Raw genomic sequence first — 24,415 nt, forward strand, 5'->3', positions numbered from 1 at the left:
CAAAAACCCTAGCTAGACAGACAGACTTTTCATTAATAATTCCATGCTGACACTTCTAAATCAATGCACATTTTTCCGAGACTATTAATTGCATCCTAAGTAATTGTTTCTCATAAAATTGACACACTTCTGTTGGTAACCACTTCTTGGCTTTGCCCCTTTCTATTAATAGCTTCCATCTTTGATATTGTTTGATCATATTTCTGTGAAACTGTACTATTTTAGCACACTTCCAAATGGCTCAGAATCTTTGTATCTAGATCTATTTAGAGATAGGATAAAGAATCCAAAATGAATTAGTTTGGGTAGTCTCAACATTTTATCAACTGAACGATAGTGTATCGGATGCAAACTAACCATAATAAGCCACTAATTGATATGCTCATTTAGACCACAAAGTTCAGAGCTGTAATAAATGGAAACATCGGTAACATTCCAGTCGGGATGCACTTGTGATGTTCAAATTAAAGCTTGTTGCTGAACATAAGAGAAAGCTTTACCCACCATACCATTAATGCTTTACCCATCTGCTCAGACATTAACAGTAAAACTCAGGTAGAAACAAAGGAATATTTTTGAGTTAAAAGGCCTTGGGCAGCTATCCATATTTTTCTAAAAGCCCACTCAATATTGTCTCTGTTAATGCATTTTCAAGTGTGGTCATAACAGCGCTTCAAACAATTTCATATTGATCAGAAAATACACGCACTGGTTTTGTACTTAATGCAGAACACTTTGTAAGAAGAAAAAAAGTTACCTTTTGCTTCAAACGATTTTTCACTTCTTTTATTCCCATTTTTGCATGATCTTTTGCCTGGAATTGTAGAAGAGAATTCAACTTAAAACCTCTTCATAGCACTTCATTTGTCTCCAATGGTAACAAGATTGTTAATCCATTTCAGTTCCATTACTTTGGAACAATCCAAGAGGAGAAAATATACAGAATAAAAACTGCAAACTTTTAAATGCTGATGGACATTTCAAAGTTTGTACACAGATTACTATTGAAGTCAGTACTTGATCACGATTAAAATGAAAAACTCTACAGCAAAATAACTGAAATGGTTGATTCATGGCAAGTGAAACTTTTGTTAATACAAAAGCAAAATATTGTGGATGCTGGAAACCTAAAATAAGAACAGAAAATGCTGGAAGTACTCTGCAGGTGAGGCAGCATCTTTATAAACACAGAATCAGAATTAATGTTTCAGATTACTGACTTTTCATCAGCACAAAAGATCTTTTGATCTGCCCAGAATATCTTGAGAAATAGAAACGATTCAGATAGAGAAGTACAGATGAAGTACCCTGCAAGAGAATCGCCTTCGTCACAAAATGCTTTGCAGCAAAAAAGGTTCAGCCCTTGAGCTAGAAACAGAAGTTTAAATGGTTGCAAATGTTGAAGGGTGAAATACACATATATGCAAATGCTAAGCTAATTCATAAAGCAATTAGCTCAGTTGCACCAAACGTGCTTATAAAAAGTCTTTTCCAAATGTTTAATGATAAGCATAGTTAGGTTTTCAAGTTTTATTACTTCTGCCAGCACGTACCAATTTTGCATTCCGTGTCATAATCTGAATCATTTACTACAGTGACTTAACAATGAATTCAGTACAGGTGTTTATAAATGAGGTCAAAATGGTCCCTTGAGAGCTTTTACACATTCTACAAAGACACCTGTACTATTCTTCTATTGTTAATATCCATAGTCGCCTAGATAGTCAGTTCAGCACGTGAAGGAAAAGCTCATAGGCAATCTTGGAAGAAGCACCAATAGACTGTCCCCAAATGACCACCCAGGCTGGAGATACCACTCAATATCGATATCAACTTGACAAGAATCATTTCAATGGCTCATCAGTTAATTGTGTTTGGAATGGCTACTTTCTTGGACAGTCTACTGATTTGCATTAAACAGTTAATCCATTTTCCTTTAATGTTGTAGTGTACCCTGCGAGAGTGACTCAATTTTCTAATGATTTCCAATGTAAGACAATGTTTCATTCTTTTCCTCACTCTATCAGAGAAAGTGCCAATGGGTAATTCCTCTTCTCTGACTCCTGAAAAACAGGAAATAATCTTTTCCATTTTGTCCAATCAAAAGCCTGTTTAACATAAAAGAAACTTTTGTTAAATCTCACTTTAGCATTCTCTACTCTCCTGCCTCAAAAATTACTTCTCAACCTCCTATGTTGTTATCTTCCATTCCTACTGCAATTATAGACTTTGGGAAGATGGAGACACCAAATCATCTATCCTTAGAGAGAAAGTCCCACCTGGCCATGAAAATATTACAAAGCATCATAAGGCAAACAGAACCCACTGTTCTTTGAACGAGGGTTCAATCAGCAGCCAGAGAAGTACTTCCCTAGCAACTTGGTAGCATTCCAACTCCAAGCAGCTAAAATCGCTGACAATATTTCTGATGAGTTTTTGAAATCTCCCCAAGGTAAGTGTACCTCTTCACCTACTAACATTTGACTGTACAACCACTGAAGTTACACATCAGCTCGATACAAGTCATCCTAATAAATATCAGCGTTTTCCATTTATTTACATATAATCATCATGAACAATTTATTGAAACTAATAGATGTTTTACATTCCATCTTACTCAACCATATTAAAATTGTCTACTTACAAACTTGTACACAGTCTTCATTGCAGGATTTGCCTTTGTCTTCATTGTATTTATGATAGCTCCACTTCCTTTCTATTAATACATTGGTGGTTAATTCATTTGCAGAACACTTATAACATTACAAATGCTTTAAAATGGCATATCTATTTTCACATGGTTTAGCCAGAGGACCAAAGTTCTTTTTTTGAAAACAATGACTTCCCAGAATTAACTAGGCCATGTGTTTTTGGGCAGTTGCACATCCCTTGACAAATCTGGTGCATTTCCAGATATGATGTAGCTTGATTTTATGCCTGATTACTGCAGTTTTCTACAAAAAAAAACCTCCAAAAGCAGTGTAAATGCTCATCCCTGAACAGACCTGAGTTGTGACAATTAAATTGTTTGTTACAGGATATCATTAATACTCTCAATACACAATAAAAAGTAATTTCAAAGCATTGGAAAATAAAGGGCTATTGACAAGAATTCTGAGGACAGGATTTTTAAAAAATGGATAATTGGCTGAAGTTGACTCACTCACACGGAGTACCTTGAAGGACATACACCATATTTTTTACAGCAAAAATACAAAAGAAATACTAGAACAAAAATCAACAAAGGATGTCAAGGTCTTGGAGAAAGCACAGAGATCTGCCAGAATAAAATTGGTGATGAGAAATGTAGAGAAACAAGAAAATCTCGGATTGTTCTGCTGAGAGCACAGAAGGTTAGAGGAAACTTATTAGAGAAGTTTAAAATTATGAAGCTACTGATAGAGTAAATAAGGGCAAACCAGTGGGTGGGTTGGTAACCAGAGGACACATAAAAATAATTGACAAAATATCAAGAGGAGAATTTATTTTAAGGAGAAAATTGCTATGGCTGAAAGAATGGGAGAAGCAGCTTCAGGAGTAGTTATTAAAGGAATGTAGATAGGAAAATGAAAATTTGCAAAATTTGGGGGACAGAAATGTGCAGGTCAGGTGAATTGGCCATGCTAAATTGCCAATAGTGTTAGGTGCATTAGTAAGCGGGAAATGGGTCTGAGTGGGTTACTCTTCGGAGGGTCATTGTGGACTGGTGGGCTGAAGGGCCTGTTTCCACACTGTAGGGAATCTAATCTAATCTAAAACATGGTATTGAGAATGGGAATGGGGCTAATTTGACAACTCTACTAAAGACCTAGTCCAACAGGGTCATCCTGTACGATGAAATTCTGTGATCTTCCCATGTAAAAGTACAACATTTGAACTCTGACAGTAGGAATTCGTCCTCCAAAAATTTGAAACATCAAGGTAATCAGTCTCAGAGCAAGATTCTGGTGAACAAGTTATTGAAGATACAGTCCAGGAGGTAGTTTGGTGTATTATTGTTTCTTATTTTTATTAGGTGTACATATTTTTATTTGTATTGTACTTTCAATTTTTTATGATTCCAAGTGCAATCTATTGTTCCTTGAACTCAGTCATCTTGTTTTGATTATTGTTATTATCATATGAATTATCTAGTCCCCTATCTAAAATAAATTTATGTATTCTTTTCTTGGTTTCTCATTCCCCTCTTTCCAATTTCTTCTATTTGTGTTGAGGTCTGTAAAGTTAACATCTTAAGTTATAAAATGCATTCGCACAAAGAGGTGGAGTGCAGCAAGGAAGAGGATTCTATTTCTAGAAAAGTTAGCAATTCTCTGCTGAGGTAGCAGAGATCAGGATGGATATGAAGGTAGCAAAGTAAAATGAGCATATTTCAAACTGACAAGTGGCAAACTGACTACATGAAGGGAAAATAGAACAGTCATGGAGTTGGCTGAGGAAATGATTACCAATCATGAAGGAGACTCCTCAAATAAAGAAAAGGGATTTGGGAGGGAAGACAAAAGTACCATGCTTTGTCCAAATATACTTGGTTAGAGACCAAAAAAACTGCAGATGCTGGAATCCAAAGCAAACAGGCAGGAGGCTGGAAGAACACAGGCAGCATCAGGTGGTGGAGAAGCCGACATTTCAGATGTAACCCTTCTTCAGGACTGGGTGTCGGCATAAGGGGAGCTGCAGATAAAGGGGATGGTGGGGTCAGGGTGGTGAAGTGGGAATAGGCGAAGACAGGCAGAAGGTACAACTTAGTTGGTCAATGGGAGGAATGAATCCAATAGGGGGCTGGGAGGGTTGGAAGGGAAGGGAAAGGAAGGGGCTGGGAAGGGAGTTGGGGTGATGGGAACAGAGGTTATTTCAAATTGGAGAACTCAATGTTGAGTCCTCTGGGCTGTAGGCTACCCAGGTGGAAGATGAGGCGTTGTTCATAAAGGGAGTGGGAAGGGAGATTGAAATGGGCGGTGACTGGGACCCCTGCCGGCTTGACTGAGATGCTTGGCAAACCATTCTTTAAGTTTATGTTTGGTCTCCCTGATGTAGAGAAGACCACATCGGGAGTACCTGATGCAGTAAACTAGAGGCAGATGAACCTCTGTCTCACCCAGAAGGACTGTTTGGAACCCTGGATGGAGGCGACAGGGTGATGTACCACCAGGTTTTAGATTTTTTTTGGTTGAAGGGGAACGTACCTGGGGCTTGGGAGGGGTTGGGGTTGGTGGGGAGAGTGGTGCAAATCAAGGACTGTCAAAGGGAATGGTCCTTGCGGAAGGCAGAGGGGGGTGGGGAGGGCAAGATCTTCTTGGTGGTGAGGTCTAGTTGGAGTTGGCAGAAGTTTTTAAGGATGATGGGTTGGTTGCGGAGACTGGTAGGTTGGTAGGTGAGGACAAGGGGGATTAGAGCAGTGGAATGGGGAATGGAGGTGGTGCGGCGGAGGGCATTCTTGTTCGAAATAGGTGGACACCTGGGATGCTTGGGAGTGGAATGTCTCCTCGTCCAAGCAGATGCTTGTGGAGGTATAAGAATTGGGTGAACGGGATTGAGTTCTTGCAGGATACTGGGTGGGAGGTGGTCTGGCCCAGGTAGTTGTGGGTGTCTGTGTGTTTGTAGTAAATGTCCACCTGGAGACTGTTGCCAAAGATGGAAATAGAGAGGTCAAGAAAGGGGAAGGAAGTGTTGGAGATGGAACAAGTGAATTTGAGGGCGGGGTGGAAGTTTTGGCAAAGTCGATGAACTGCTCCAGCTCAGCCTGGGTGCAGGACACTGCGCTGATGCAGGCATCAATAGAATGGTGGAAGAGTTGGGGCACAGTGCCTGTGTAGGCACTGAAGAGCGATTGTTTGATATAGCTGACAAAGAGGCAGGCATAGCTGGGGACCATCCGGGTGCCCATGGTAACCTCTTGGATTTGGAGGAAATGGAGTAGTTAAATGAAAAGCTGTTAAGGGTGAGGACCATTCTGATGAGGTAGTGGAGGGGGATGGGACAGGTCTGGTGGAGAGGAGGAAGTGGAGGGCCTAGAGGCCATCCTCGAGGGGTATGGATGTGTATAAGGACTGCACGTCTACAGTGAAGATAAAGCGCTGGGGGCCGGGGAACTGGAAATTACTGAAGAGACGGATGGTGTGGTTGGTGTTGTGGATGTAGCTGGGAAGTGCCTGAACCAAGAGGGAAGAAGATGGAGTCGAGGTTGGATGAGATGAGTTCAATGAGGCAGGAGAATGGGTCGGCCAGGTAGTTTTTAAGAATGATTTATTCACGGGTCGAGGGAGCCACTGGCTAGGCCAGTGTTTATTACCCATCCCTAATTGCCCAGATAGCAGTTAAGAGTCAACCACATTCCTGTGGGTCTGTAGTCACATGTAGGCCAGACCAGATAAGGATGGCAGTTTCCTTCCCTAAAGGGCATTAGTGAACCAGATGGATTTTCCCAACAATTGACAATGGATTCATGGCCAGGATTCATAGCCATCATTAGACTCTTAATTCCAGACATTTATTGGATTCAAATCCCACCATCTGCCATAGAGGAATTTGAACCTAGATCCCCAGAACATTACTGGGTCTCTGGATTAACAGTCCAACAATAATACCACTCGGCCGTCGCCTCCATTGTAGTTCGGATTGTGGATCTGGGGGAGCAGGTAGAACTGGGCAGTGCGAGCCTGAGGAGCTGTGAGTTTGGAGGCAGTGGAGGGGAGATCACTGGAGGCAATGAGGGCACAGACAGTGAATGATTTTGGCATGATGGGTCGCAGTAGGGTCGTACCCTCTGCTTATCTTCACCTATCACCACTTCACCACCCTGCCTCTGCCACCCCCTTTATGTGTAGCTTCCCCCTACACCCACCCTCCCAAGTCCTGAAGAAGGGTTACATCCGAAACATCGACTTCTCCATCTCCTGATGCAGCCTGGCTTGCTGTGTTCTTCCAGACTCCTACCTGTCCAATTTGTCCAAATACACTAGTACAAACTATTTGCCAAACATTAGCTTTTTCAAATGAGATATCAAAAGTGTTGAATAACGTATTATGATTATAGTCTTTAAACATATAAACAACAGCACATCTTTAATCCTAGAATATCTAGAAGAGGGCACTGCTGGCATGACCAGCAAGTTTGCAGATGACAAAGATTGGTGGAGTAGCAGAAAGCATAAGGGACTGCCAGAGACTACAGGAGGATAGATAGACTGGAGAGTTGGGCAGAAAAGTGGCAGATGGATTTCAATCCAAACAAATGTGAGGTGATGTATTTAGGCAAGTCTAATTCTAGAGTGAATTATACAATGAATGAAAGAGACTAGGGAAAAGTTGATGGGCAGAGAGATCTAGGAGCACAAGCCCATTGTACCCTGAAGGTTGCTGCACAGGTGGATAGAGTGGTCAAGAAGACATACAGTATGCCTGCCTTCATTGGATGGGGTATTCAGTATAAGAGCTGGCAAGTCATGTTAAAATTGTACAAGACATTGGTTCGGCCGCATTTAGAATACTGTGTACAGTTATGGCCGTTACCAAAAGGATGTGGACACTTTGAAGAGGGTGCACAGAAGGTTTATGAGAATGTTGACTGGTATGGAAGGTGCTAGCTATGAAGAGAGGTCGAGTAGGTTAGATTTATTTTCACTGTAAAAAAGGAGATAGGGGTGACCTGATTGAAGTTTACAAAAGCTTTTTCCCAGAGTGAAGGATTTAATAACGAGACGTCATGCTTTCAAGGTGAAAGGTGAAAAATTTAAGAGGGATACATGCGGCAAGTATTTCACACAGAGGGTGGTGGGCATTTGGAATGCGTTGCCAGCAGAGGTGGTAGAGGCAGGCACGGTAGATTCATTTAAGATGCATTTGGACAGATGCACGTGTAGGTGGAGAGCAGACAGATAAAGATGTTTAGGAATTGACCGACAGGTTTAGATAGTACATATGGATCGGCTCAAGCTTGGAGGGCCGAAGGGCCTGTTCCCGGGCTGTACATTTTCTTTGTTCTTTGTGCTTTCGATAAAGTCTTTCATCACAATGCATGACACTCCAAATGAATTGTTGTTGGGACAGAAAAACAGCACTCAAATTTCCAAGCACTAAAACTCATACCAACAAATTCCTTCTTCCAGAACTCAAAATGTTCAATTTTAAATTACAGAAACTTGCCTTCTTCAGGTTTTTGTATTTAAGTTACCCTCATATTTGCATAGCTCTAGTATGTTTTTAAATATAACTGTTGTCACAATGGTCATTTCCTAATATCCTGCTCTTAAGATTGTTAGTATACTTTTGCAATTATGCATTATTTCATATTTAAAAAAAGGATACAATTATATTAAACAAATTAAAACATGAGAAACAACACCTTTCAGTTCTTATGGACGAGACCAAACCCTCCAAAATACGTTAGGATAGCCTAAATCCTAAAAGATTTTCTTATTTTAAAGAAAATTGTAATGCAATGTGGTCCAGATGCAATTTGATTGATCAAACACAGACAAAATAAAAGCATAACTGTAACTCTATTGAAATGCTTAACAAAATATATATTTACTATTAGTAATTAACTCTTCCAATATAGTAACATCCCTAAAACACCCCCTTGGCAACGGCAAGTTCTGTAAAACAGATAGTCTCAGATGCAATTCTAGCAGCAGGCAGAGAAACCTAGTTTGCAGATGTCACAGAGAGAGGAATAAGAGCTTCCACATCCAGCTTCATGACCCCAGCAACTGCTGAAAGCTGAAACTGAAAATCCTGGTTCTCTGGGAGGTTGACCACCTCCCCCAACCCATCACCCTCACCACCCTGCCACCCATTTCGGTTGCTTCTATTCTTCCAAATTTTAAAAAGACCAAGGCCTTACCAGCTGCTTATTTTATTAGCTTTGAGCTGACCACTTGGAACCTCTGTCTCAACCTTCCTTTAGTTTAGAAAAAGCTGGACAAAATACACCTCTTAAAGACATAGTATCATCACACAACGAATTTAAAACTGGAAGAACTAGATGGCACACGCAATCAAGAGAGATATATTTAATGGGTTAACACTTCTACATTATATCAGGGCAGATGATAAAAAAAAGCAATTGCTTTTAATTTTTTATTGCATGAACATTGAAACAAAACAAAACTGGGATTTTTTTTCAGCAGCTGTCTTGATCTTGATTCAAGTTTAAGCTTAATTTGATGATTTGGACATGAAATTGGGATGTTTTACTTCAAAGAGGTAAAAGATGGGCAGCAGAGTTTTGGTTGACCTCAAACCTACAAGGGATAGAATGTGGAACGGTGGCCCAGAATGCATGAGAATAGTCAAGTCTGGATGTAACAAAGACTTGCGTAAGGTTTCAGCAACGAAAGAGTTGAGGCAGAGGCAGAGGCAGAGGCAGAGCCAGATGACATAGGTGATCTTGGTGATAGTGCAGATAAAATGGTAAGGAGCTCAATTTGGGGCCAATTATGGCAGCTAGGTTGTGTACGGTTTGGCTCAGCCTCAAGCAATCTTCATAGAGAGCGATGGATTGGTACTGAAAGACCAGAGTTTGTGGCAGTGATCAAAGTCAATGGTTTCCATCTTCCCAACATTTAATCGCAGAATACTGTGGCTCAGCCACTAGTGAATGTCAGAAAAGCAGTCTGGTAATTTAGAGGTGGTGGCAGGGTTAAGAGAGAAAGCCGTCATCAGTATATATGTGAAAACTGAAGTTGTACTGCAGATAATGTCACTGAGGGAGAGTACATCAATGCGAAACAAGAAGGGGTCAATAATAATTCCTTGGTCAATATTGGAAATAACTGTGCTGAAATGGGAAGAGAAGCCATTGCTCGCTATTCTTTGAGTATGACTGGATAGTTAAGAATGGAACCAGGTAAGGGCAGTCCCATCCTGCTGGATTTTGTAGGTGGTCTGTGGAATCAATAGTGTCAAAGGCTGCCGGCAGGTTGAGAATGACAGGGAGGGATAGACTGTCTCACTTACTTAATGAAGTCTATCCCTCCTTTTGAAATATTAGGAAGGAGATTTAGAGAACAATTCTGTAAAGTGACTGTAAATACGATAATGCTAAAAGTCTAACAAAAAAATTGAGCTTAAATTAAATTTTTCATATTGCATTGGAAAATGTGTTAATCTCAAGCATAACTGTGTGGGTTGGGCTGTTTTGTCTCCACATTGTTCAGAATGCAGAAACAATACTCAGAATTATCTGTCATCACTGTTAAAGAAACACACAAAATAGTGGATTCGTCAGGAATTCATACATCAACCTTTATCTTTCTGAACAAAGATGTATATATTTATTAATGTTCTTTTCAAAGACTTTGAATGAATTATCATTTATTTAATTTCAATTAATGTTATAGGTCAGAGAGGAAGCCCCTTGAGTTTTGTTTTCAAGACTAGTTCTTATCCTAGTGTGATTAAAGAAATGAGGCTTAATTAGACAACGATTATTATTTATATTGAACTGAACTAAGGGAAAAAAAATGATTAAATATTTAAAGAACTGAATTGCTTATGCATAATCATCTATTACTAACATAAATCAATTAAAACTAAAACCTCTTTTTAAACTATTTTTAGACAGTTGTTCAGTATATCACATAAATACTGAATTTACCTGTAAAAGTATACATTGAAATATTTAAGATAGCAGCATTGCACACAGTGGTGCATTAAAGTTGTTCTTTCTATCAGTAGGAACTAATGACAGAGCATTTAAAATAGAACACCTCCATTTCCCACCTGTGTGCAGCTTTTTCACTGCTGGTTCCGGTGGTGAATGAACAGGCTCCAGTGAGAGTCTAATTAATAAATACAACTCAGCATTTCATGCTGCATGGGACTGCAATGGAATCTGAATATATTCTAGTGTGCCCTACAAGGCAGATCTGAACTTTTGTTATTCATTAGTTCAATAACATGGTTACTCAGTGCCTCAAAGCCATTCAATTTTCGTTGTTCAACAACAGTCAACGCTGCTTAAACAACTGAGCAACTGAATGTCTTGATTCAAATAAGGCCCAATAGTTAAAAATATCCCACCAGGAGTTAAAATTGAATATGCTTGTTTTCAAATCTTAACACTTCACTTTCATTCAACAAGTAGTGCACTGGAAATTCCACACCAAAGTTTAAACTGTGCGCAAGAAATTTTAGATGACTTCAATTCATCTTTCAATTAAAATTATGATATTTTCTTGGCATCCAAGTTATGTCCAGGAAATCTAAATTGAAAATACCATGGTCTTTTTGATATAAGTAGGAACAAATATTCCATTCGCTCCATTACCATAATGCATGTAGATGTGAATGAGTTCTTGGCCTATTTGAAAGGATATGAATAAATAAATACAGAACTTTTTCAATTAAGGAACATTTTTAGTTTTCTCTTCTCAGACAGTATACAGAATTCACAGAAGTGTTTTTCAGTTGATGTTATGCAGGGTGACAAGCTTAAAATATCCTCTGACCCCTGCCATAAACTCTGGTCCTTCAGCACCACTCCATCTCGCCCTGCCCCATGATGACTGTCTGAGGCTGAACCAAACTGTACACAATGTGGCTGCCATAACTGACCCCAAGTTGAGTTCCTGACCATTTTATCTACACCATTACCTATGTCATCTAGCTCTGCTCATGTCTCAACTCTTTTGTTGCTGTAAACTTTGTTACATCTAGACTTGACTATTCTCATGCATTCCTGGGCTGGGTACCATGTTCAAGCCTTTAAAATATCCTCTCAACTGCAATTTCAGATTCCAAATTTGAATTAATCTATTTATTCATATCCTTTCAAATTGGTCAAGAATTCACTCACATCTACATACATTATAGTAATGGAACGAATGGAATATTTGTTCCTACTTATATCAATAAGACCATGGTATTTTCAATTTAGATTGCTTGGACATAATTGGATGCCAAGAAAATGTAATAATTCTAATTGAAAGATGAATTGAAGTCATCTACAAAGGTCAGCTAAGTTATTATTTTGTAAACTTACATTAAAACATAATTGGAAATAAACATAAAAACATATTTGGTGAACAGGATGCTTCCAAATAATAGAGAATGATTATAAACTTGGCATTGTTACAAAGTAATGATCAGTACTCCAATTCCCCTCGGCATGAGGTTCAACTTCCAGATGCGCTATCAAAGGTGAGTCATTGAGCATGGACCCAGGCAGCTTTTCACACAGGAGGAGGAAAGTTATTTACCCAGGTTACTTCTCTGAATCATGTACTCATGCGTGTTCTAGCAATCAGCTCAAGAAAGTAAATGACCAAAGTCTGTGATGCAAGCTTGGAAGGCTAGAAAGGTACTGTACAGGATTATCAAATCATAACTCAGAGCTTACATCGAGAGATTATGTATCCTTGACTGTATTCTTCACCCATTCAAATGCAGCAATACAATTCACTGTCCAGACTTTTAAGGAACATTTCAGTGTATATAGAGGGGAGTTTACATTCAGTTTATTCCTGTGAATTTTTCTGTTTAAAGTTAGTTTTTATTCCCTTTAACATATTGGTAATAAAATAGATTTCACTCACCTTCACTGTGAACAGCCACTGGTGATAAGATTTGTCACTTCCTGCATAAGGCAGAACAGTGATTTAGCTGGAAGATCAGCTCACATTAAGAAAATGTTCAAGTTAAAGGATTACAGTTCTTCAATTTTATGGATGTGTACACATAATATATAGATAATTATTTTTTCAAACTCTTTGCAAAAATCTAATTTTGAGAGATTTATCTCCTTTAGATAAAACACAATAATACGGTGTGATACAGGAATATCAGAAGATATTTGGTTTTAGCTTGGAGCAGCACAAATGGAGCACTGGCTATTGATACGTGCGATGAAGATTCATAACACTTAGTTGTTATTTGAGAAATTGGTTTCTAAATTGAAAGAACAATTTAAGTTGAAATTACATTTTTATTATTGTGTGGTATAAAAGAGGGGGGGAGGGGAAGATATGATACTTAGATTCATTTTAGGTTGTTCTGAGTGTGGTACATGGTATCTGGCTTATTCATACATGCATTATTACTGAGGATTTACAGCCTTGGAGAACAGCTGGGAGTTTTAAAACAGTAAAGAAAAAGGGCTGTCGCCTAGCAATAATACGTCCAATGACCAATGGAGACAGAGACAGAGCATCCAAAAAGTCAATGAGTTATAGACTGTGTCTGTGGGTCTGCACTGAAAAGGTCCTTAACAGCAGTTAATATAGGAACATCCAGCAATCTGGGCTTAAGGCAACTCCTATGGAGCTCAAAAGTTAGCAATAGAAAAGTTCCAGATGCAGCAAACTGTTGCAGAGTCAGGCAGAAAGACAATCAACAAGGCAGCTGAAGACATGAGTTTAAGGAACACATGTTAATGAACAAGCGGGCAGGGTAGTAGCTCATTTAAAAGTGTCAGGAAGAGACATTAACCAAACAAAACAGCAGTAATTGCAGCACTTTGCCAAAAATAAGTCAATTACAGCTATGCCAACTGAATAGGGATCGCTGAAACAGATTAAAGAAAAAAAAACATGGGAATTGTAATCTGACAAAAAAGGGAAGTGCTGGAGACACTCAGCAGGTCTGGCAACATCTGTGGAGTGAGGAACAGAGATGGCATACTGGACTAAAAAGGGTAACACTCTCACACTCTCTCTCTCCTCCCACAGATGCCTACTGGATTCCTCCAGTTTCAAAGTGGAGATGGATGTAACTCTTTGCTGAGGTTTGAGTACCTGTAATGTTGAGGTTAAAAGAACTGAATCATTCTTTCTGATATTTGTATTGAGCTTGTGTCAAATAGTTCTTTTACAGTGTAATATAGTGTAACATAATTTACTTTTTTTGTGTAATAAACTTATGTTCTTTTGTTAAAATATATTGGCACCCTCTTGTGAATATTCAGTGACTGATAAACAAAAATTGAAAAAATAAAACTTATGTCTATCAAGTCTGGCTTCACTCTGGGATCTAACTTGTCTAGAATAACTATCAGCTGGGATCATGACATTGGGTATGTAAACATCTTAAGATAAAAATACTTGCTTTGATACCAAATTCAGTTTGTTCATTTTTAATTAAAATGGGTTGTAATTTTAAATTGGACATTGAGCGAATCAATAAAATCAGCTTGTGAAGGATGGTATTAGACCCAGACTTCTTCAGTATAAAATTTATTTATAGAGTGAAACATTACGGGCATCCATCTCCTCATCAAAAGTGGTGGAGAGTTTGTATAAGTACCTATTTATATGTGCTCAAGTGAAATCTCAATTAATGCCCTGGATCTCCAATTGGTATACAATTAATTCACAGAAAAGAATAGAAATTTTTTTAGGGCCGACTGCCTGCCCCTCTTCCATAGTGTCTCTGGAAAAGGAGCAAGCGGTGTCCACCAACACCCTGGAATTGTTCAGGGAGAGGTGGGCGTCGCAGAGAGTGGAGTGTATTATTTCCCTCTCAAACTCTATTTTGATTTAATCCCTGCCCTCTCTTTCACTATTTGATCACACAGCATTAAAAAGAAAAAAAAAGAAAAAAAAAAGAAATTTTCCATGAATCTCAGTGAGCCAGATGGTATTACACTGACCATCTACTTTAGCCTCTGCTTCAGATTTTGTTCAATTGAAGCAAATGTAATTCCATGACTGTGAAAGGCAAATTTATTGGGCAAGTCATCTCTACTCATGCAAACTGCCCGATGTTGCAAAAATTGAAAGCATTCTTTCCTTTGAGATTTCTGCAGGCATAAGATACCAGCTACTTTTCTTTTTAATCTAGGATAGGAGTGAGCAGAAATAAATTAATCTTAGACAAGAAAGAAGAAAGCAATATTGCTATTAAGTTGGTTCAAAACTGGTCTAATGTTGAGTCATGATTCTTGCTCAAATATGGCAAGAGGTTTAGCAACAGGGAGCATTGCTGTTATCAGCTTCAATAGCTGCAAACCTCACCTCATGAATGTGCAGTTTCCTCTTGTATCATGAGACAGGCAGAAGTTAGACGCAGAGAGTTCCTGAGTGGGTACCGGCAACTCCAGCTGGTCTCTTGCTCCACCAGGGTCACTATCTTTGATACCCAGCACCAAACTTTCAAGGCAGGTTCCAAGACTCTGGCCATATGAAATCCAACTGCACAAGTACTGGCATCTGACTCCTACCAGCCTCTTTGCACCACTATGTGATAATTCCATTCCACTTACAGGACACCTTTGCACTTCAGTGCTGTACTTTGGAGCAACTCTCATTGGAATGTTGCTGTTATGACATTTTATAGGACAGGCACCAAACTCTCAGACTGGAACAAGCTGCATGGCAGGGCTGCTAGCGTGCTCTCTTAGTGCGCACTCACAGCATTCCTGTCTTGCGTTTTTGCACTTTGGCTCTTCAACCACAACTTAAAGACTCGCAGGACTACAGTGCTGCTTTGCAATTCAGCACAGACAAAACCAGGCAGGAGTTTGGTGTGTGTGCAGCAGTCATCAGACAGGGACGTGGACATCTTGCTGTACTGCGAAATGGAAGGATTAAATGAGATGAAAGTGGGTGGGACAGCTATTCGTGCTGGTGAAGGTGGGGAAGACTGACAAAGTGTCCCATATGAATCAGGAGGCAGTGCAGAGACAATACGGTGTAGCTTGGGAGAATCTGACAGGTGAGAGCAAGTAAGGGAGGGTGTCACATGTAATTGCGAGAATGGTAGAGCATGAGTTTTGGTGGGAGGAGAATGAAGTAGCAGAGATGGACAAAGTGTGAGGCAGAGAAAAGATGGTGGGGCTTACACGGAGGCAGTAGAAAGGTCACTGACCTTCCTGAATGTCTGGACATTCCTCCAAATGCCTATCACTGCACTGACCCAGGAAGTAATATCAGACCAGAGTGGCAGGTGTTGTGGCTTCCTCTGGTGGTCCTGGGGAAAGGGAACATTGCTCCTCAGCCTCCAGGCCCTTGTCTGCAAAGTACAACACCAAGTTCCCTAGACTTCCCTGATCTGGGCAAATATCATAAACCATCTAGGGGATGTCAGTATTGATAGTGCTTGACTGGGTGCACAACAGCCTGCTAAAGATGACATGGTGCCAGGGAACCCAAGGTATTCCAGCAGTGCCACCTCTGGCTACTGCAAGTGGAAGCATCAGGCTAGCACTGAGCCACAATGAGGCAATTTATGGATGTGCAAGAAAACTTACTAGTGTTCGAAGAATAAAGAACAGTTCAGCACAGGGACAAGCCCTTTGGCACACCAAGACTGCACTGACATATGATCTAAACTAAAAAACCCTTTGCTTCTATGCAGTATGTATTCTCTGTGTACCCAGCCTATTCATTGATTTGTCAAGAGGCCTCTTAAACATTGCTATTGTATTTGCCTCCACCACCTCCTGCAGCAGCACATTTCAGGCACTTATCACCCTCCACGTAAAAAACTTGTCTCTCACATCTCCTTAACTTAACCCTTTTACCAAAAAGCTGTATCTCTAAGTAATTGACATGTCTACCCTGGGAAAAAGACTCTGACTATCCACTCTATCGTTGTGAAGATAAACTCTCCATGAAACTCAATGAAAATGACACTTAGCTAAAATATTGTAAGATTTAACCCAGACTTTTCATTCAATATAAATTTCCTAGAAGTCAGATATTCACCATCTCTAGCCTATTTTTCTAATGCTATTGTAACAATTCATCTATTGTTTTATGAAAAGTAATTTACTTTCTTAACCTGAGTAAAGTTCAGTCTTGAATACATGGAGCACCAAAACATCACAACAGGGGAGAAGATGGCCGTGGAATTATCAACTGGACTCTTAATCCAGATACCCATGTAATGTTCTCAGGACCCAGGTTCAAATTCAACTCACATGGCAGATGGTGGAATTTGAATTCAATAAAAATCTAGAATTAAGAGTCTAACGACGACCGTGAATCCACTGGTGATTGTCAGGGAAAACTCATCCGATTCACTAATGTCCTTTAGGGGAAGGAAACTGTCATCCTTACCTGGGCTGGCTTACAGACCAATACTGACTCTTAACTACCCTCTGGACAATTAGTGATGGGCATTAATTGCTGACCTAGACAGTGACACCCCCATATCGTGAATGAATAAAAATAAATCCCAGCTGGAAGGATTAAAGGGAGGATTTTTTTTAAAAAGGCCAATTTAAAAACAATAATGAAAAGCTTTAAAACAGCCAGATTGGGTTTACCTTTAGGTATGTTATTTACTTCTTGATATATGATCACTTATAGGTTAAGATTTAAATGGTCATGTGCTTTTATAAGGCACACAGTATAACAAATCCACTGGCTATTTGAAGGGTCGGAGGAAGCAGTCAGAAATCCTTTATGCTTAGAATTCATCTGCCTTTAGACACATCAAGACGGCAGACTTACACTATTAAAGTCATCCCGCTCAAAGTTTAGACATAGGGTTCCAGAGTTCAGGAGTAGAGTTTTAAAAAAAATTTTTATATACAGATCTGCATTAGATACCAATTAACCTTGGTGTAAACTGGCATTTGCTTTCAGAGGCATGGAAATACTGTGTCTCAGAAATGCTTCACACTTCAAGAACTTTAAAACTATCAATGAATGTTCTTTAGAGATTGAGGAAAAATTATTTCAAAAATTATTTGTAATAATTGCCACTGTAGTAAGCTCATCTTAACTACAAATTGTTGCAAAGAATCTTCAAAATCATAAACATAATAGCCTAAAAATGCAAAATGTGTATTACACAGTGCAATGGAAGTTAATCAAAACAGAAGTGCCCATATTACAAACTCAATTTTTGCTTCTCAAAAGACAGCGCTATACTCCTTGTGGTATGAGTCAAAGGCAATTTACTGCACATCAGTTTTTTGAGCTCTAAATATCAACCAAAAATAGATTTTTTTCCAGCTTCATTATTAAGACCACTGATCAGTAATGCCTTATACCTGCATATTCGCCATTATTTATCTCTTCTTCAAACACATCGCTAAATCCTTCCCCAGAATTCAAGAGATCCAGTCGACCATCAATAAACTGAAAAAGAAAAGTTTGATTTTAAGAAAATAACTGGTCCAATGTGCAACACTGTCATAAAGAAGAGTATCAGAGAAAGCATAGTATTTATAATTCTGAAGCTGTCAAATCACTTAATAAGGATGGACTAATTTAAAAAACAAAAGAAGAATTAAAGGAATCACATAAAAGCGAACACACAATTATACCAAACTTTTTACTTCTGCTTTTAGTGTAAAACATGTGGTTGAATAAAGAGATGCAGTTCAGAAAGGTGCTGTTTATGAGTGGAAGTCTCTCTTTCATTATACCCAGTCAGTAATATTGTCAGAAACATTGACATTAAATAATAAGCACATGGCTCGGAACTCTAGTTTAGGTATTTATTTGCTAGAAAATTGGTATAATTTGACACTTGCATAAATAATTTGCTTAACTATGCAATAAAGAAGGAAAATCACTAATTTTATTCCATTTGAAGAGGTAACATCAGAAACGTTAAACTTTTGGTCCAAAACAATGATGATCAATCTATCGCAGCACCACAGGACTCACTTAACTCAACTGCTGAAACAAAAACTGCCAGTGCTCATAATATTAAAAACATTATGATCGATATGAGCACAGTAAAGCAAAAGTCAGTTTTTCAGAAAGAAAAATGGACAATTCCTATGTAGCTTGTGAAAGTATTAAAATTAGTGCTCACAAGCAGAAGTGATAGTTACATCTAACTTCCTAGCATGTACATTGGTACAACTGACCTTTCCATTAAATTCCACTCCCTTTCAAGTGAGACTTTTTACAAAATCTCTAATCGAATATTTAACTCAATAAAGAAATATTTCTCCCAAGATTTTACCATTCCTGCCTAATACTTTTTGACATTTGTTACTTCAATGCCTGCCTCTTGCTGAGGGCTGAATATAATACTGCACCAGTCCTTCTGTTGCAAATTGTCCTCCCTGCCTCTTGATAGCCATGTTTGCTTATTCCTCGATGTGGAGGTGCCAGTGTTGGACTGAGGTGGTTAAAGCCATAAGTCACATGATACCAGCGTATCGCCCAACAGATTTATTTGAAATCATAAAATTTCAGTGCACTGCTCCTTCTTCATGTGAAGACTTCAACTGATGAAGCAGCAGTGTTTTGAAAGCTTGCGATTTCAAATAAACCTGTTGGCCGATATGCTGGTGTCATGTGACTTCTGACTTCGCTTATTCCTCGATAGTGCTTGTCCAAGAATCCTTTGATCTTTGAGTCATTTTACCATTATTATGGCCTTTGAGCTAAGCTGTGTCTAAGTACTGTCACATTTTATCAGATAGTCAACTAAACTCAATTTTAGTTTTTTTGATGATGTTTATTATGCCTCTTCTGGTGAATTCATCCCAGAGGATTTTGTTGTTTTCTCTCTTTCTTTCCAAGATGTTCTAATCACTCTTCCGAATGTCTCTATTGCAAAGCATTGAGTCTTTTCATCATTTGATTGACTATAGTTCAGGTTTCACCATCATGGCGAACAGATGAACTGATGAGATATTTAAGCAAATATTTTGCTGGAATCAAAATCTTTGTTAAAAACACCACTTATTATTTCATTCTTTCTGATAACTTCAGTGTGACAATTAGCATCTTGCATAATGATTACTTTTTAGCCAATGTCTTGGAATTTCAGAAAGAATGACTTATTTTAGTCAATCTTAGTGAAGAATCTATTTGCATATGAGTTTCAATACAATGAGGACGATTGAGCTGCCAACCATCTCAAGAGGTTAACATTAGCCCCTCACCTGTTTGAAGAGCTGAAGGTGAATCGCATTTTGCAGAAACTGCCGCATGGCACTCGAGCGGTGTGATACAAAAACATCTTCATTAAAAGTTATGGGTTCCTCCTATAAACAATGGCAAGATTAAATTGTAACTTGTGGATTTATTAACATTTTTAACTCAATCTGTTCAGAGATGGTATTACAGACTTCTGGAGCAGCTGTGACTTGAACCTGGGCCTGGGACCATTAAACAGAAAGCAAGTACCAAATGAACTTGAGCTGCAATCATACAATTAAGGGGTGGTTGTTAGAAACTATGTATGTTACCTACAATGAACATTTGGGGATGCATTCTTGAATTTAAGATCAGAGGTGAACAAAAAAGATAAGTCAGTTTCAGATATTGTTACTTATATCAGTTAGGGAAATAATGTCACTCTGTGAGGTTCAGCTGAAGACTCGAGTTAATTTCGACAATGTTCTCCACATTACCTGAGACAAACCTTCAGGCTTACCGGCAAGTACTGCAATATACAATCTAAACAATCAAGTACCCAGAACACCCCTCAGCCTTTGATGTATAATTTGAAAATGTCCCTTACGAATGGGCATCCTGATATACACTTGACTTTTGTTTATACCAACACATGCATAAGAAAATATCAAGAGAAACATTCCTTCCATTATGTTAAGTAATTTCTACTTCTGTAACACCTCTTACTTCTGTAACATTTATTATTCCTTCTCCCCTTGCTCATCACCATTAGTATCTGACCACATGTTTGAAAACCAAATTGGTTGTGTTAAAGTGAACATTATATTTAGGGTTGTCTTATTTTCTCATATTTCCTCCACTCCACTTTCTTTTACAAATCTGTACAACTTCAAAGTAGGTTGAAAAAAACAGAAATGGCTCCAACAAACCAAACAGACATTTGAGCAAAAACAGAAATTGTTGGAGAAACTTAGTAGATCTGGCAACGTCTGTGAAGAGAAAGCCGAGTTAACCTTTCATGCCCAGTGATCCTTCTTCAGAATTGGGTTCCAATCTTGTAAAGCATATAGACACACCAAATCACCCATTATAAGTAACTTTGCAACCACAGGAATGTGGACATAAAAGCTAGGACTTAACCAGTCCACCATCCAGCTCCAGAATGACATTACTGTTGAAATATTCAGCAGCTACTACATTCTAACCTGTTTGCAGTAACAGCCCACTCCATTAGTTAAGTTCTACATCCACCTCAGCTGACAAAAACTATTGATCCTGGTGAAGACAATACAATATTCTAGAGTCTCACATTACAGCTAACTTCTTTAGGATAATGGGAGATGCCATACAGCATGGAAACAGATCCTGTTGTCCAACTCAATCATGTTGATCAGATATCCTAACTTAATCTAGTTGCCTTTGCCAGCGTTTGGCCTATATCCCTCCATGCTCTTTCTATTTATATACTCATCCAGATGCCTCTTAAATGGCATAATTGAACCAGCCTCCATCATTTCCTCTGGCAGTTCATTCTATATACTCACCACCCTTAGGTCCCTTTTAGATCTTTCCCCTCTCACCTTAAACCTATGCCCTCTGGTTTTGGACTCTCCTCCACTGCGGAAAAGACCTTGGCTATTCACCCTATCCACAACCCTCATGATTTTATAAACTTCTAAGTTATATCAGCCCCCAACACTCTAAGGAAATTAGCCCAGCCCTGTTCAGCCTTTTCCTGTAGCACGTCTTTTCAACTAGATGGAGTGATGCATTGTAGGTTTGGAGCACTCTTCTAATGTTCACATGTTTGAGATTTCCTTTTGGTGGTTGAGGTTAATTTGCAATTTTAAAGAGAACAACATGAATTCAAAGTTGAAAAGTCAACATTTTTCAAATTTTATAAACTGGAAATATTGATTGTCATGCAAAAACATATTTAGGTAAATGCTGTCTTTCTTTTGAGTATTAAAAATTCAGCCAACAAATGTGAATAACATCTATCTAAAAATGCCATTTTTCTGCCTTTCCATTTTATTGGATGTCCTCCAGTCTGTAAGAATGTTGAAGTCTATGTAACATGAGGAGGAGATAACTATTTTATTTATGTTTCATGGTGCAGTCAAAATGTGACTAGAGAAAACAAATCCATATTATTAAACTTTCCTACGTAAAGCAAAAGTCGAGATTGCAGGCACCTCTTTAACTAAATCGTTAAGTTACAGATAGAGTGGTTGAAGTGATGTTCATTACCATGGAACCCTAATAACAAAGATAATTGGTCCATGTTTGACATGAAGACTTGTCCTCTCTTAGCTTTGGAAGGAATGTTAAGTGAGGATTTCTAAAAAAACACTCAATCTGTATTCTAGCTTAACTTCTAAAATATAACACAACATGTGAATAATATGCAACTGCCCAACAATTCCTGCAGGAGTGCATGTTATGTTTTCTAACAGGGTACAGGCAGCATCAGCGGGTGAACGTTCACACTCTCATGAGTACTGAGCTAAAATTAAGGAAATGACAACCATAATTCTATCATTAGCTTTCAGGACTAAGTTATGCCATCATCTTCTATTTATTGAAAAGGAGAATTATGAAAAGGGGCATTCGATGATATGCCAGAAATGATGGTGTTAAATAGAAAATAAACGAATGCAATTTTCTGTTGAGTTTAATATTGTAAACAACACAAAAGTTGCCATAATATTTATATATGCTGTCATTGGGTTAATTCTGTATAATAGCATTAACTGGTAATATCTAATCAGTATAATGATTATTTTCTTCTTGGATTTATAAACTGCAAAGCAGCTCATCTCTGATACAGTCAGTTCCCTTTTACAGTTAACATTTCAAACCTTGTGCTCTGCTAACTTCAACACGTTTGCAAAATCAGTGTCTGAGTGAGGTATGACTGATTTTAACTTCATTACATTGTTTATTGCACGCCTTTTTTTTCCTGGAAGGTAACTATAATTACTTTGTACTTCAGGACAATAATCAATAAATTCAGCACCATTTTCAGTAAACTTCTAAATTATATTTTTAATAAATTCATATTGGCAACTGTGATGTTTCTACATGATTATTTCAGCTGAAGTATCACTGATATGGCACATTGAAATTTCTCCCTAACTACATCTTTTTCGAATACCATAACCATTCCAGTTGTGACCCATTTGTTTCTCCATTCACACAGCACCTTTGGCATCATTATCTATTGATACCAGGTAGTTTAATTATATATTATATAGAAATGTGCTATGAGTGACCAGCTTGGTTTGTTTGCTTCCATCCTCAAACTCAAACACTAACTTGTTATCAGATTACTTGCTTGACAATATTATGAGCCAGCACCACCTCCAACTAAGCACTGGCAAAATCAAAGTTTGTTGATTCAACAATTATCAAAACTTCTGATTACTTGACTTGCTGCAGCCCTATCTTGATGGATTCCTCACGATGACTCGGGTACTTTAAACCCAATATCCTATCCAAATCCAAGATGACTTGTTTTTCTCTCTCTCTCTCAAGTATTTTCATTTTAACCCACCACTCCGAAAATCTTCAGCTGTGTTTTTATTACTTGACTTATCTAATGTTGTCCTTGCTGACATCCTGCGCATTAACAAACATGAAGAACACCTGAGTGAAAACAGCATCATACCTTTCCCTAATAGTAACTGTTCTTCATCAGACTTTGCTGACACTCAGGCCTCCATTACACTGAATCTGTTTACAAATTCTTCCAATACATTTCGAAACATTCATTCAGTTCTATGATGCAGTTTGCATCTCTCAGTCATCTGAGGATTCCATTTATGCATTACCTCACCCGATGTCAATTATTATTGGCAGGCTCATAACTGACTCGCCATATTCGCAAACTCCCTAACTAAAGCTTCCTGTTTTGGTAGATTTCTCTCCAGAATTTCATTTGACTATATTCACTGTCATTTTCTCAATACAACTCATTATCCTTTCCTCCTCTCTAAAATGACTTGAAACGCTTTTATTAAGCAAGTTGTTGCTGTTCTTCAATACTGGCATTTATTTTAATGTAATTAATACAATGTCATTAGTCTAGCTGGCTTTTTTTTGGGGATCAAGCTACTCATTTTTGTTCCCCCCCCACAATATATGCAATAAATTCATTTTTCAAATTATCAAAGGTTTTGATTGAGTAAATAGAAGCTGTTCCAATAACAGAGGGGACAATAATTAGAGGACATAGATTTCAGGACAGAGGCAAGGTAAGAAGACATTACTTTCACACAGCAATTATGATTAGATTAGATTAGATTAGATTACTTACAGTGTGGAAACAGGCCCTTCAGCCCAACAAGTCAACACCGACCCGCCGAAGCGCAACCCACCCATACCATACATTTACCCCTTACCTAACACTATGGGCAATTTAGCATGGCCAATTCACCTGACATGCACATCTTTGGACTGTGGGAGGAAACTGGAGCACCCGGAGGAAACCCATGCATCTGAAATGCACTGCCTTAAAGATTGTTGGAAACAATTTAAAAAACTTTCAAAAGGAATTGTACAAATTACTCAAAGATGAGAAATTTACAGGGAAAGGGCAGCAAAGTGAAACTAATTAGATACTTTCTTTGAGACAGTACAGG

The 24,415-nt window shown here is 38.5% G+C and overlaps 1 protein-coding gene across 4 annotated transcripts in view; it reads right to left on the minus strand.

The window, feature by feature from the left end:
* dennd1a (DENN/MADD domain containing 1A) overlaps window positions 1–24,415 on the minus strand; it is a 509,155-nt gene that overhangs the window by 73,297 nt on the left and 411,443 nt on the right. For all 4 annotated transcript variants that reach the window (XM_060841064.1, XM_060841063.1, XM_060841067.1 and 1 more), the window contains exons 14-18: window positions 19,799–19,900; window positions 17,942–18,029; window positions 12,540–12,580; window positions 2,645–2,716; window positions 758–814 (exon numbers count right to left, since the gene is read on the minus strand). In XM_060841064.1, the coding sequence (XP_060697047.1) occupies window positions 758–814; window positions 2,645–2,716; window positions 12,540–12,580; window positions 17,942–18,029; window positions 19,799–19,900 (360 nt within the window). The remainder of the gene's footprint in view (window positions 1–757; window positions 815–2,644; window positions 2,717–12,539; window positions 12,581–17,941; window positions 18,030–19,798; window positions 19,901–24,415) is intronic.

Source organism: Hemiscyllium ocellatum, chromosome 21, assembly GCF_020745735.1.
Source record: "Hemiscyllium ocellatum isolate sHemOce1 chromosome 21, sHemOce1.pat.X.cur, whole genome shotgun sequence".
NCBI classification, from domain to species: Eukaryota; Metazoa; Chordata; class Chondrichthyes; order Orectolobiformes; family Hemiscylliidae; genus Hemiscyllium; species Hemiscyllium ocellatum.